The 15,551-nt window shown below is 40.4% G+C and overlaps 1 protein-coding gene across 2 annotated transcripts in view; it reads right to left on the reverse strand.

Annotated features, from left to right (window-relative positions):
• The window catches only part of rab11fip3 (RAB11 family interacting protein 3 (class II)), a 94,018-nt gene that overhangs the window by 6,036 nt on the left and 72,431 nt on the right, over positions 1-15,551 (reverse strand). Inside the window, exons 4-9 of one of the 2 annotated variants that reach the window (XM_048552239.2) lie at positions 9,284-9,495; positions 7,913-8,092; positions 7,323-7,454; positions 4,069-4,104; positions 2,944-3,037; positions 2,327-2,430 (exon numbers count right to left, since the gene is read on the reverse strand). In XM_048552239.2, the coding sequence (XP_048408196.1) occupies positions 2,327-2,430; positions 2,944-3,037; positions 4,069-4,104; positions 7,323-7,454; positions 7,913-8,092; positions 9,284-9,495 (758 nt within the window). Of the gene's footprint in view, positions 1-2,326; positions 2,431-2,943; positions 3,038-4,068; positions 4,105-7,322; positions 7,455-7,912; positions 8,093-9,283; positions 9,502-15,551 lie in introns of both variants that reach the window. The other variant, XM_048552238.2, reaches the window with a different exon arrangement.

Genomic DNA, 15,551 nt, shown 5'->3' on the forward strand with positions numbered 1-15,551 from the left:
GCAGTGAAATCCATTACTTTACTGTACAAAGTATAAAGGAGAATTGGCAGAATAAAATTACGAGGAAAATACACTGAAGATCAATAGATATTCAGCATGTTTGCTGGCCAGGGGCTCTTGACTGCAAACTTTTGCCATGCTTGTGTGTAAGATAGTGACTGCATCTGAAAAGCAGATTTAGAAAAAAATATCAACTTGTTCAGGCACCTCTAAAGCAGGTGGGACATCAATTCAGGCCTTCTGGCTCCAACGCATGGACACTACCATTGTTTATAACATTGCTCCTGTGGCTCAAAGCAACTTTGTATCAGGACATGAAAAGGTTTGTATTAAATAGAACTGCTTTAATGCACAAGTCCAAATGAATAATTAGTCCTTCAAAGCAGTAAACCAGAAATCATCAGCTAATGTAGTACTAAATCCCTGCTTTTGGGCTAATTATGACTGGATCTTTTAAAATTACAAACTGGGGTTTCAAGGAGTTCAAATCAAGTATTTATGATATGCTAGCACTTGGGGGGAAATCTCTCTGGTTCTAAGGATACAAATCAATAGTCAACATGAAGTCTGCTTTGTTAGAAAGTCAATAGCTAAGGCCAGATGTCAGAAAGCTGGCCATTTAACCTCTCAAGACTGTTCCAACATTCAAAGTTATGGGTGAACTGTGGTTTAACTTTTAGACTCCTGCCTTTGGCATGCCCATTTGCTTAACAAAAAATTATCTATCATGGACTTGAAATTAGCAACTGATCCAGCATCCACATCCATTTGTGGAAGTTTCAAACATTCACCACCCTTTGTGCACAGAACTGCTTCCCAGCATCTTTCCTGAATGGTCTGGTCCTAATTCTTAGGCCATTTCCCCTAGTTCTAGAATCCCCAAAATATTCTAAGTAGTTGTCTTCAACTACCCCATCTTGAATATAACTCGACTATCTTGAATACTTTGATTGGAGCACCCCTTAGCCATCTAAATTGTGGAGAAAACAGGCCTAATTTGAATAATCTCCTCATAACTTAATCCCTGAAATCTATGTCAATAGACAATAGGTGCAGCAGGCGGCCATTCGGCCCTTTGAGCCAGCACCACCATTCATTAGGATCACGGCTGATCATCCACCATCAGTGTCCTGTTCCTGCTTTATCCCCATAACCCTTGATTCCACTATCTTTAAGAGCTCTATCTCTTTCTTGAAACTATCCAGAGACTTGGCCTCCACTGCCTTCTGGGGCAGTGCATTCCATATATCCACCACTCTCTGGGTGAAGAAGTTTCTCCTCAACTCTGTTCTAAATGGCCTACCCATTATTTTTAAATGGTGTCATTCTTACAAGCCTACACTGTACATCCCTCAATGCGTGGTGTCCAAATCTGCTCACGGTACTTCAAGAGGGGTCTAACCAGAGTTTTGGTTAACAGCAGCATAACTTTTGCATCCTTGTCCTCTCAAGCTTTGAATGTAGAGGCTAGCATTCAATTGCTTCTTGATTAAAATGTCACAAACGAGTGTGGAAAATCCCAAGGAGCTATGCACCTGAACCCCCAAGTCTTTCTGAACAAGGTCAGAATTCATACAATACCAGGTTATAATCCAACAGGTTTATTTGAAATCACAAGCTTTCAAACCATGGCCCCTTCATCACATAACAAAGGGACAGCACTGCAAAAGTTTGTGATGTCAAATAAACCTGTTGGACTATAACCTGGTGTCATGTCAATTCTGGCCTTGTTCACCTCAGTCCAACACTGGCACCTCCAGTCTCCCAGGTAATCACGCAGAACACAGTTCAGGTAGGTACAGATACCTCCCACATTTGGGTATCTGATACCACCAGAGGGGAGAAACAGGGTGGGATTCAAAATCTCCCCTTCCCCTACTGCATCCCAAAACCAGCCCAGTTCGTCCCCTCCCCCCACTGCACCACACAACCAGCCCAGCTCTTCCCCTCCACCCACTGCATCCCAAAACCAGTCCAACCTGTCTCTGCCTCCCTAACCGGCTCTTCCTCTCACCCATCCCTTCCTCCCACCCCGAGCCGCACCCCCATCTACCTACTAACCTCATCCCACCTCCTTGACCTGTCAGTCTTCCCTGGACTGACCTATCCCCTCCCTACCTATACTCTCTCCACCTATCTTCTTTACTCTCCATCTTCGGTCCGCCTCCCCCTCTCTCCCTATTTATTCCAGTTCCCTCTCTCCATCCCCCTCTCTGATGAAGGGTCTAGGCCCGAAACGTCAGCTTTTGTGCTCCTGAGATGCTGCTTGGCCTGCTGTGTTCATCCAGCCTCACATTTTATTATCTTGGGATTCCATAAGTCCTACCTGTGTACCAGCTGCAGGTTCTCCTGTCTTAGGCGGTTGTGCATTTCTCCACTGGTCATATTGTCTTTCTCCAGCTCAGTGACTCGCTTCTCCAGGAAAATAACCTGTAACCAGAGAGAGGACAGGTGAACAAGGTGGGACTGAGAAAGAGCGATGAGGAGTAGAGGAATAATGGGGTGGATTTGTTTTAAGAAGGAAAATAATTGAAGGTCTATGGGGCAGGGGGGTGGTTTGTGGTGGTGAAGAAAGGCAAGAATTTTCAGTGGGTGAATTTATGCTTTAACCGGAAAGCGTAGGCATGATGGGCCTGGTAGTTCATTATGGTAACATATTGTGTTATGGAGGAGTGATACTCCAAGCCCAAACTCTTCATTCAGATCATATTTAGAAATGCAAAGGGACAAGTTGGACCTCAGCCACATGAGCTTTGAGAGAATTCATGCAAATACTAAACCTGAACTTTGAGCAGTGCCACACTTGCCTGCACCAAAGCAACTATCCCTGTAACAGCAATGCAGACTATTTATTCAAAAACTGATTGTTTAGTATTTAGAGTAACACTCAGGGCCTCTGAAGATAAAGATTTAAAACGAACGTTGGTTCAATTTCAAAGTTACCTGATCAGTGAGATCCAACGGGACAAAGCCCAGGGTTTTCGTGGATAGATTCTCCATTCTGTCAATGCTGTCTGCACTGTTCTGCTGGAGGTGCCTGTAATTAGACAGAATGTTTAGTATAAAAGAGACAAAGCCGATTTCCACAGCTGACCACACAGTGCAAACCCTTTGTATTAAGAGATGCTGAGGAGTGACAAGCAGTGCCAGGCACTTCACAGCAAAGCAGCTAAACTCTAATACATCCTCAATCCAAATACAATTTTCAGTTTGATGTAGCAAATATCTCAACATATTAGCAAGAGACACTTTAAAGAAAATTATTATTTATTGCTGGTGATTCTAAAGTACAGTAATGGATCCCTAATTAGCCATTGGTTTTCAGCTTCCCACTCCAATCATAACCTAAAACTATCTCCTCCCAATACTATAGATGCCAGAACCCACACACTTGTTGTATTAATTAGGAGAAAACAGGCTGCCTTGTAGAGCATTTGGCTTATTTTTACAAAAATGATCACGGCATTACAGAACTCCTATTTACATCCACTGGTCACCACCCCTCAACCAAAAATCCAAATAACTACAGAATACACCAGCTGTCCCTATCCATCTAATGCTTCCGTATCTGCCACATTTATACGTCCAGACTGAATGACAGTCCCAGTGCTTTGAAAAAAAAAGTGGGGAGTGGCAGTTGGAGAGCAAGGTGGGGTGGCCGTGTGTGGATTCAAAACCAAACAAACCGTTACAAAGCACTTAAGTACGTCACAGTGACAGAAAATATTGCAAACCAGACTGCAGCTTCTGAAAAGGGCACAAATCTGAGGCAGTTATACCGGAAATACTAATCATCTGCCTCTTTCAAATGCTGACTGAAATACAATTCTCTGTATGGTGCCAGTTAAGTTTGTAGGATTTGTGAAGCAACAGCTAAATCTTCGATGCTTTGTCTCAGGATGCCAGAGAGCAATAACAGCTCCATAAAATCCATATCCCACCACCTTCCCAAAGTTTACTTGGGTTACCATTCCCCAGAGTACTTCTACCCTTCACTACCTGACAGCCACATCTCTCCAAAAGCCATTATAAGATGCAAATAAACAGTTAGGTTAGGTCTCTACTCACCGAGCCACCTTCTTGCTGCTGAGTCTCATAATGGGGCTGAAAGCAGAATAACAGGATGCTGGGTCATGAAAATGAGACTGAAGCAGAGGAAGCAAGAAACTAAGATTTGGAAATTCGGTAAGTGGAGCTTCTCTGCACTCTTAGTCAAATCATCTTGCAGGAACAATTAATTCCTTAAGTGGTGGCCAAAGATTATTTGCACCTCTGTATAAGATGACTTGATTTTAATTGTTTCCTCTGTAGAACCTCTGTAGAAGTGCTTGTCCATCATGGAGAGAGAGTGTGAGAGGGGGAGTAAAGGGGGAGGGAGGAAAGAGAGAAAGATGGGGCAGGGGAAGAGGGACAAAAGGTAAGGCTGACGGAGAAAGAGGGGAGGAGGAGAGTTGGGTGGAGTGGGGGTATGCAAGCTAAACCTTCCTTACTGCCAGATCCCACTGCTCAATTCCTCCTCAAAATTTGTACTGAAATCCATTTTGGAACTTCTTATGAACAGGATCCAGTTTTGGTTAGTTTTATTCTTTGTTTCTGAGCCGTTTGCTTTCATATTCACAAATTTGCAAAAAAAAATTTAAAGAATACAACTTGTCTTGGTGGTTGGGGCTGAAGGAATGGTTCAGCCTTGTCTAGAGATTCCAGAGAGGATTACTCCACTTCTGTAGTTTAAATTTCCATTTGCACAAAATGTACAGGTGGGAGCTGGGAAATGAAAACAAATCAAACATCTACACACTTGAGGAAATGTTGATAGTGCTGCTCATTTCCCAATGCACTCTGAAAAGGACAACAGCGACAATGGAAGTAGCTCAAAATTCAAGAATTCAACATCCTCATAAGGACACTCCACAATCATTCCTATCAGGGAAAGCTGGTCATTTTTCCAAAAGAGCTTTTGTACTGACATTACAGAAAAAGATCAAATGTATTTCCAAGGTTCATCATTATTTTCCACTCTGTTTACTAAATAAATCAAGTTTTGTCATCTGCATATCTTGGTGTTGTCTTTTACAAAGCCTAGGTCATTAATACTGATCAAGAAAAGTAGTGGATTCGGTACTATTTTGGGAACCTAATTGGCTTATTGTTGCTGGATTTATCCTTGCACCACTTCCTGAACAAGAATTCATAATATTTACAAGTTATCTTGTTCTCTGACACTGTCTAATCCTCCTCAAATATGTGGATGTCCATGCCTCTACAATTTGCATCCTTGCTTCTCTCATCCAGAGATGCATTCCACCTAGTCCTGATGAATTTAAGTCAGTCACCCTAATTAAAGCCTCCCATCAAATGCTGGCCTGTCCAGTAAAACAACTTCCTCCCCAAACAAGATGACTCGAGTAACTCTTCCTTTGACAACATACTCATTGATTTTTTTTTTGGCAGCTGATCAGGAGGAGTGAAATCAATGTGCTTTCATTAATTAACCTGATCAAAAAATAGTTCAGACACTCAATTCCTTTGCTGGTCTTTACACTATAATATTCTGATATTGAAAAGGATAGTATAAGGGCCATTAACATTACTGAGTCTTTAATTTCCCCCCAGCTGTGTAGTAATGTTTTAATTGCTTGTAGCCCTCTACTCTGCCATGACATTCTCCTTCTCCAGCAATGTAGTATGCTCCTCAACCAAGATTGCTGCCCATTCCTCCTTTCTTTTCCATTTTTGCTGACAACGTTCCAGAATATTTAGCTAGTTCTGCCTCTTGAGCCAGGTTCTCATTATCATCACTTCATTCTCTAACATGGCTATTTTCATCAGTAGCTCACGAATTTTAGCTCACCGTGTCTTGTATTAACACCCATGCAATGTCAGCCTGTATAGTTCTGCTCGTGGTCTGATCCTAATACCTTATTTCTTGCTGTAGTGCATCTGTCTTCTCACAATCTTTTGCCCATTTTGTTGATTTTTCTAATCCTACATCCTTGTTCCTAATCCCTATCAAATTAGTTTGAAATCTTCCCCAACACTGGCAAATTGCTCCCAGCCCCACTGATTTGCAACTCTAGTTGTTATGGGATCAACTTCTTTCAAAACCTGTCCCAAATCTCCAATGCTTAAGGAATCTAAAGCCCCTTATAAATATACATTCTGTCCAGCCACATATTCTCTACTTTATCCTATTCTCCTTGATGCATAAGACAAGATAGGTAGAGATTATTCCATTGAATTCTGTATTTCAGTCTTTTGGCTAGATTCCAAAAATCTGGTTGAAGGACTTCAGCTCTCTCCCTTATCTATATCAATGTTTGTTGTTCACATTTCTGCCCTGACTCACTAGCTGCTGAAGTCTCACTGGATTGCTCTACTTCAGGTTTCCCACATTTTAGCTTCAACTGAAGGGCATCCAAAACCTTGCTGCCCATGTCTTAACTTGCACTATGTCCTGTTCAACTATCACTCCTGTGTTCACCAATCAACAGACCCTCAACTAGGCTAGCTTATTCAACAGCTTTGCAGATCAAGATCAAAGGCATTTCGTGACATTTGTTTTCTATTAGCGCAATTAAAAATTTAAAAGACTAAGAGGCCATGAATACCAGTGACATCCAGTTTTTGGCATGTGTGCAGGTCATAAACTGAGAGCTTTCTGCGGTGGGTCACGTTATGTTCAACTGGGACTTACTTTATCAACAACTAACCACAAGAATACATTTTATGCCCAATCAAATCCAACACTAGGTCAGTCTTGGGACCATGGACGTCAGCAATAAAATGTTTCGAACATGAATTTCTTGATAGGTGATGGCATTTAGTGCAAAGTTCATCAGTATAAATTTGAAATAATGTAGCAGATGCAGCAAACATCCTTGGTCATCTGTACTGACCTTGGGCATGTAACTTTGGGCTTTAAATAGCCTGCATTTAGCCATCAAAAAATTCATTGTTGCCATTTAAGTACTAAAAGGAACTGTTCTAACTAGAGTCAGAAGCAGAGTCATACAGCATAGAAACAGACCCTTTGGTCTAACTCATCCACGCTGACCCAGATTCCCAAACTAACTTAATATTCTATCATAATAAAGACCCAGAACAGAAACTTCAGGGCTGGACCTGGCAAAATACGCTGCAGATTTCAACTGATGATAAGCTCTTAGGAAATGCCACTACTAAAGTTTATGGTGACTTTGCATGCTGCATTTAAAACACAAATCTTGTACTGAATGAAACCCTGTCAGAAAGGCAATAGGAAAGGGTAACCCACAAACAAGGAAAAAGTCCAGGGGTAAAATGAGGCAGAAACATGCAGTTACCTATTCATTTCAAGAGTGTTGATACGGGTGGACAGATCTTCCAGGCGATTGATTTGCTTATGACACTGGGTGCAGTAAAACTCCAGCATCTCTTCCCCAATAACACTTTGTAAAGTTGAAGTGAAATGATCACTAGAAAATCAGAAGCGTCAATTGGGAAATTAGATAAATTAATTGAACATGTCCACACATTTCCAAAAGTGGCTGGAATAGATTTACCAGCTAAAGATTTCCAGAAAAAAACCACCCAGCAAATTGCACTACTGAGGCAAGTGGTTAAACAAGCCAACTTTGTATACTTCCTAGCGTACCCCACTTGCCAAAAAAAATTTGCTACTTAAAATGCTTTCCTTATCTGAAAAATCAAAAATACACCAGATTCTTGTGCAGAATCAGTCTGTGACTGAAATGTATCCAAACAAAAAAATCAGCATTCTTTTGAAGTGACCTCCCGATTCAGCAATGCAGTCCTCTTTAAACTGAATGATTAAGTTGATTGCGAGGAATCAACATCAAATTCAAGTTTCTCCATGATTTGACCTTTTCCTCAGCATAGAGATCCAGCGTGATTCATGAAATGCTAATCTTACCTGGGAGAGAGTAGTGATGAACGATTGAAGTGACCATTGATATTATTGCCTCCATCCTGACACAGACTACTGGTAGCAAAGTCAAAGTCAATGTCATTGTTCTCTCCATAATCTTCAAAGTGCTCTTCAGTGTTAAGATGGGAAATGTTGGAGCTCATTGAGAAATGATGTTGGTGGGTCCTATTTACAGGAGATACACCAGGAAGAGAGGGATTAAGTAGCAAGGAAACTGAAAACATTTCAAACAAAAAAAAGCATTCAGAAGAAACCTCTACCCAAAAAATAGCTACAGTCTAGAACACAGGAAGTGGGTGAAGCAATTGTGTAGATAAATTTAAGGGAATTTAGACAAAGTACAATAGAGAAAGGATAATATCAGATTTAGATAAGATGGGAGGTGGCTTGACTGGAACATATAGAATTAGGAATGTTTTAACTAGTTTTATTGAGAAATTGAGGCAGCCACATCTGGAATATCAGTTTTTTGACACCTTATTTAGGGAGGGATGTAAATTTGAAGCAGTTCAGAGTAAGTTCACTTGACTAATTCCTGGAACAGGAACAATCTTTGAGGAAAGGTTGGACAGACTGGGCCTCCACCCCTCTCTCTTCTCTACAAAGATGAGAAATCTTATTGAGACAGGCGATGCTTGAAGGGACTGGACAGGGTAGATGCAGAAAGGATGTTTCCTCTTGTGGGAGAGACTTGAACTATAGGAAAGTTAAAAAGCAGAGGGTTCCCATATATGGACTATGATCAGGAGAATTTTTTTTGACAGTCATGAATTTTTGGAATCCTCTTCCCTGGAGAACGATGGGGACAGAGATAATTTAATATTTTTAAAAAAGGCACAGATTGATTGACTTACTGGTTGGCCAAAACCTATGGTCATCAGGAATAGGCAGGTACATGGAGTTGAAGCCACAATCAGATCATCCATGATCTGTTGAATGGCAGAGCAGAGTAGAGGGGATTAATGCTCTATTTCTGCTCCAAGTTTGAATGTTTGCATAACAGGTATGGGCTGAGAATAGTGAAGATATGGATGGATATGGACAGATAAAAAAAGTGAACAAAAACTTGGCAGATAGAAAAATGTGGACAAGTGAGCTTTTACAGTAAGACATGTCTAGATGTGGATTGAGCATGTCAAGTGCCAGTGACCGTGGATGTACACCAGCGTGCAGCCCACTCATACCCAAAGTGAACAACTGCAGATTTCATTAAACTTGTATTTACTTCACACATAAATGAACAGTTCTTCAGGGCATGCTAGAATTAAAAACATAGCTGTCTTGAGGTAAGAGTGAACCAAGCATTGATTAACAGAAGCAGAGATGAGGCCCAGTTCACACAGAGGTTCCACTTACTTTATTTCCCCATTAAAAACAACACTATTTTCTGGCTCTTCAAGTGTATCTGTGAATTCTGAGTTCAGTGTGGCATCAATAGCGCTGTCTGTCTCCAACTCATCATGTGCACCATGGTGAACGAGTGTGCCAGTGTCCTCATCTGTGAATGTCTCACACTCACTGTAGGTGCTCTCAGAGCCCATGTAAGCACTATCCGTCACCTCGTTAGTCTGAAAATGAAAGTGTGGCAAGTTAGACTTGAGAATAATCAGTGCACTAAATAATCTTAGCCAAAACACTTGCACCACACTAGCAATATAACAAAAAAGTTTTTAAAGATACTGTAGTGATTCAGGAGAACAAAGTTTTTTTTAAAATCAACCTGATTTAGATGTAGTTTAAAACTAGGCAGTGGGAATCACAAAAGGTGACCTTAAGCGAGTTCAGCTTCTGAAACAACAGAAAGCAGGGAGAACAAAATGTGTTAGTACTCAACAAAAGACCACACCTGGTTTCCAAATCAATGAATCTTGAAATACAGACTGTCTAATGGTAGTCACATTACCAATGTATTTGATGAGACTATCAACACAATATTAAATCTCAAGTGACAAATAACTTATTAAAATCAACTGCAATTGCTTAGAATAAGTTATAAGAATGTCAAGACCCAGTTTAGCAACAGCCTTGACATTTTGCCCAGTCTAAAATCAGGTGCTGTGTCTACGGGATTAGACCTTTTTAAAATTGTCTCAGAAGCAAGAAACTATACTAAACAAGTTGAATATTTTACATCTACAAAGGAATTTAGCTAGACGGAACATGCCAAAAATCACTGTCCAGATGCCATCTTACAACTGCCACTTGTCACCCAGCAATGGGTTATCACTGCCTTGAATGACAGCCAAGATTCAGGATTCTTCAGTGTAAACTGTAGCTATGGCAACAGATTAACTCTCCACTTCACCAATCAATATCTCCCTTCTAACCAGGTACAGTACCAATGTATGTAGATTAGGTGCATCACAATCGCAGCATTACACCCAGCTAGGGTATGGCCATCATGAAGTTAAAAACAGCAGGTCTCCATTTGTGATATTTTGCACTGTGGAACGTGGGGCTTTATGTTCAATAAAACATTTATTAGCAGGTCAATACTTGCTCAGCATCACCTTACCAATAAGTTCTTGTTTTGTGTCTTGTACTGAATTATTTCCAAAACATGGTTTTGACCAGCTCTTTGTATTTTCCTGGCTGTAGCCATGTAGAAGTAAACCAACAGCCGATTAGGAATCAGGTGGTCTCCACGATGAATGAAACCATCTCCTAGTTGAAAGGAGAGTTTTAATTCCCACTACCCCCCCCCCTCCCCCCACCACAAATCAAGTTGAAATACTGCAAATTATTGTTAAAAAGGTGAGTGGGGCATGTTAATTGCAAGCGCATAAGGTAGCAATTTTCTCCTCACCTCTCGTAACAGCACAAAGCCTTCCTGGGCTTTCGTATCTTGGTCAAATAGCCAGTTACCACAGAAGTTTGGACATTGTAGCTAAGACTGAACTTGTCCCTAGCCATGACAGAACACAGGTTATTTTAAACAAGTGGAACAGGAACCTAGCGGAATTCTTCCTCCAGTTGTGGAGATCAATGCATTCCACAGCATTGGATCTACAGTGGAGAGTTACAGCAACATTTTAGCATTGAAACAGGAGCTATTACATAGCTGCAAGAGACAGGTGAAGCTTAATGACCAGGTATAAAATGCTAATTTAGCCATTAAGCAGTATGAAGTTTCACACTGAAACCTGATGGCTTTTGCAGCAAGGCGTTCATGTAGTCAGCCCAAAAACAGTAAGCAAACCAAAAAGATATGTGAATACCAGCACTAGAACAGGAAGATAATCCTGTGAACTGCCCACAGCATACCCCACACAAATAGCAAGGCCAGCATTTTTAAGCTTGTTTACAGTTAGTTCTCCACCACAATTTCTGGTCAGAAATTCCAAAAAACTGTAAATACAATTCTATGATTTGAATTCATTACAGATTAAATTTAAATCTTTACCAGTTGAACAACACTTGTCCAATACACTATTAAACAGATTCTTATCAAGTGCTCTCATACCAATAATTTGGAATTTTTTTTACTGTTTCATTACAATTACCTTAAATTTTAGCCAAGTCCAAGTCCTTCAAACAGGCCAGATTCACAACTTACAACAATCACGATCAACAGTAACAAATCAATAGACCAGAGATGGTGGAGATAGTGGGTTCAGTTTAGCAGGATCTTATGAACAAACTTCATTTTGTACATCTCCATTATGATGCATCGCTGGTGGTCCCAAGATTAATGCAGTCTGGGCTTTCGAAACACAGTCAAATGCTGCAGTTCCTCAGAAACTGGTTCCAAGGACAGAGTGTAGACAATACATAAATCCAGTCTGTGGTAGCCAAATCAAATGCCAATCCATGAACATTTCAACCCCTCCCCCATATTTGCAGTGGACTAACCCTGTGTCCAAATGCTGAGTATTCAAACAGTTCAATTCCAGTGGACTAATAATTAAATTTCAACCAAATGAATGCAAACAAAGATGGAAACAAAAGCAACTTGAGAAGCAAATTCATGGAATTCCACAATATTCAGTGCTTAAATCAGGCAAAGCCAGTGTTATCACTAGGATCTCAGCAAAAAACAACAGTTAGCGTGTGAACTTGAAGCACTGTATGTACTTGAGAAATGGAAAACATTTAGTATACATTAGAGATTTCTATCCTACAGTGAATTGTGCCTGAGATTTTTTTTAAAAAGGCATTTAGTATAACGACATAGTACAGATGAGATGCAAATTTCACCAACTCTTTCCCGCCATAGTTCTAAATGCCAACTCTGCTCCTTCTTCTATCTTACCAAAATGTTCCAACTTAAGAAATCCACCTCTTGCTCTCTTCATGTCCAATCCCCACTAAACATCTGACCACTAGAAGGGACATTACCTGATGTTGTAAACATGCCAATTAAAAACCTACCCTTGCATCCTTAGTCCCCACTAACATTCCCAAAGTCCCGGAACATGGTGTCACCACATCAGATCCGTCCACACAACAGTTGTCCCTATAAGAGGTGTTGGTGTCTGGATTCATGTAAGAAAATAAGAAAAATGTAAGACTTAAGTGAGAAAAGTAGCACATTTGAAAGACGTTTGAAAAGGTAATGGGATAGCAAATATTTAGAGGGAAATGGGCCAAATGCAGACAAATAGGAATAATTCAGTTTAGGAAATCTGGTTAGCATGGACAAAACCTCTAACTATAAATATGTGTAAACAAACAGAAGCCTACAAAAAAAGGTTGGGGGGGTGATGATGGAAATCAGGGTAACAGGCATCAGAGTGTTTTCCCTTTCAAAAATTGGGAAGTATGTAGACGAGGGCCACACAAGCAATGTGGAATGTGGGTTTGGGGGATGCTCGTGTGGTTCTTTTATTCTTTTAAAGAACCAGCAGGATACTTGCAATTGGAGAGACTGGCACTTCTTATAAATCATCATCCAGCAACAGTCCAAATCAACCCCTACTTAAAACAACACATTAGGAAATGCAAAACTCTGGATTGTATCCAGTTTAAAAACCACTCCCAGCAGACATAGGAACTCAAGAGAAATGCAAGAATAAGGTGATAGAAATCACATCAATTGCACTGAGTATTTAAATTTGGTAACAATTAGTTGTCGCATGTAAACATAGGATTGTTTGAATGAGCAACTTCTAAAAATCAGCATGATTTCCCTACTTTCCAGAGTTACAGTCATTCACTCAAACAGAGCAATGCAGTGGAGGTTCAGTACATTCCTTAACCCTAATTTTTGTAATTAAAGGCTCGAATTTGTGAAGTGACAGTATTCTGGTGCATGTTATTTACATGCACTTTTGGAGTCAATAGTTTTCTTTCCAGGGCACAGGTCATGTGATTAGGATACACTGTCAACTAGAATAAATGCTAAACATTTGCCCACAGTCCACTGTCACTGCAGAGGGCAGAAAAGGTTGATCACATTCTGGAGTAATCATCTTTATTCTTGTAACTACATCTGAAGCGCTGCTCATGTTACAGCAATGTGCCTTCAGCCAGTTACCAGGTATTGTATCTTGATCCTGGAAACCGGCCGTCCTGAACCTGGAGACAGGCCACCTCTTTAGAATTTGTAGTTTACACTGTCAGAGAAGGAGGGTTAGGTTTCTGGACTAAGTTCCATGAAAAATTCAATAGCACTTCAAAGTTGGATTTTACTTTTACTTTGATCTGTTAGGGCCCTGAACAAGGCAAAACACAACATACAAAGAAAACATCTGAGGGGACAATATATTTTTTTCCTGTTGGGAGAAGGGGGGAGGGAGAAGAGGCACACAAGGAGTCAGAGACAGTATAATGAGGGGACAGTAATTTCATGGGATTTTAAAATAAACTTAATTTTATGTAACACCTTCCACCGCTTCAAGCCACCCAAAGTAATCAGAAATATTTCTGAAGTGTAGTTACTGTTGTAACACCAAATTGCAGCAGTTAAATTTTCATATAGCACGGTGACAGAAAAACTATTGAGGAATCTTAGAAGATTCTGGCAGAGAATGACTGCATAGGAAGGGATGCAATGTGGGTTACAATATTACTGTCCCTCTTTAGGGGAAGGGGAAGCAATAAAAATAGCAAAGACCAAGGGGGTAAGTGTGGAGCAAACGCAATGTAGAACTAGAAAAGGGAAAGCAGAGTGAACAGGGAGAAAACAAAAGCAGTACTTGGGATATTAAGAGGAGTGGAGTGATGGTGACCATTAAAAAACATGAATATAGATGGTTGAGTAGGAGACTGTGTAGACAAAGCACAGAGTAGGATAAGGGTAAAAAAGGTCCAGAATTGGCCAGTAAAACCGTGTCATTGGATAGTGGTGCTCACGTAAGAAGTGCCATAGACTATTTTAGAATGATTAAGTAAAGGGGAGGTTACAGCACAGCAGGAGCCATTTGGGATTTCAGGTACATGGCAGGCGTCTGAAAGAGCAACTTCCTTCTTCCTCGGCCATACTATTTTTCCATCTTCGTGTTTATCTTTTAAAAGAGATCTTCAAATGTGTTCCATTTTATTTATTAAAAGAACATTTGTAGTAAAATTGTCTACTGAGACATCTGGGATATTATACATGTTCCATACTTTAATGACATTATGTCCCTCAATCCAAACTAAACCTGCAACTGGACTGCATTGCTGTTTGGGGTGTAGGAAGCGTCTATCTGGAGAAAAAAAGAAGTGGGTCGGGGAAGAAATAACAGGGGTGTGGAAAAGACAGAGCACTGGCATAGGATGAATTATTCCTTCAGACAACCAACATAAGTCAGGTCAAATGCTTTAACCAGCAAACCTACAACAGTAACACTAAAGTGACAACAGAAAACCTTATTGTACAAACTGAAAAAGGCAAGAACCCAGTAATAAAGTGTGCCCAATCAATTCCAGGAAGAAGTTAGCATCTTATTTTCCTATTTATGTACTAACTGCAAAACTGGGGAGTAGAATTCAGTCAGCTAATCATTCATTTGAACCTGTTTTTGATAGTTATCTTGCACGTGAAAAACTTCAGGAAGATTCAACCCTGAAAAGTATCACAGCTGAGCCCAATTCTGCCAGCTACAAAACGCCCGAGGTGTTTTTCTCCAGTATAGGTCACGGGGGACAGTGGGTATCCAAATTTATTTTTCTTTCTCAGCCAGAAAAGTCACAAGGTCAATTACAGTAGCTTCAGCAGCACAGAAGAGATCTACAGAGCAAGCTAACAGACTAGAACTTCTTGGCACAATGGTGATGTTCCTACCCTGAGACAAGTGTCCCTTGTACAATTCCCACCTCCTGAGGACTGTAATAACATCTCTGAACAGGTTGATTCAAAAATATCAACAGTTTGGAACTCGGGCTCAGAACCAGACAGTAGCTTACCTAATGACAAAAATGTTTGGTTCTCCATACTTTGTATCAAAGCATTTGTAATCTCAACATACAGTGGTAGAGAATAACAACACCCAAATGTTCAAGGTTATATACAAAGTCAAACAGTAGATCAGTCAGGTGTAGACATTAAGCAATCAAGAGCAGACATCCCCTGAAGAGGTCTTGAAGGAGCACATAGGCTTTGCTGACATTTTAGACCAGTAAGCAAGGAGTCATCATCAGGGTGATTATGACACTGACATTTCACAGCATAAAACCAGAAGTGAAAAGCCTACCTTGTTCC

The sequence above is a fragment of the Stegostoma tigrinum genome, chromosome 23 (assembly GCF_030684315.1).
Source record: "Stegostoma tigrinum isolate sSteTig4 chromosome 23, sSteTig4.hap1, whole genome shotgun sequence".
Taxonomy (NCBI): domain Eukaryota; kingdom Metazoa; phylum Chordata; class Chondrichthyes; order Orectolobiformes; family Stegostomatidae; genus Stegostoma; species Stegostoma tigrinum.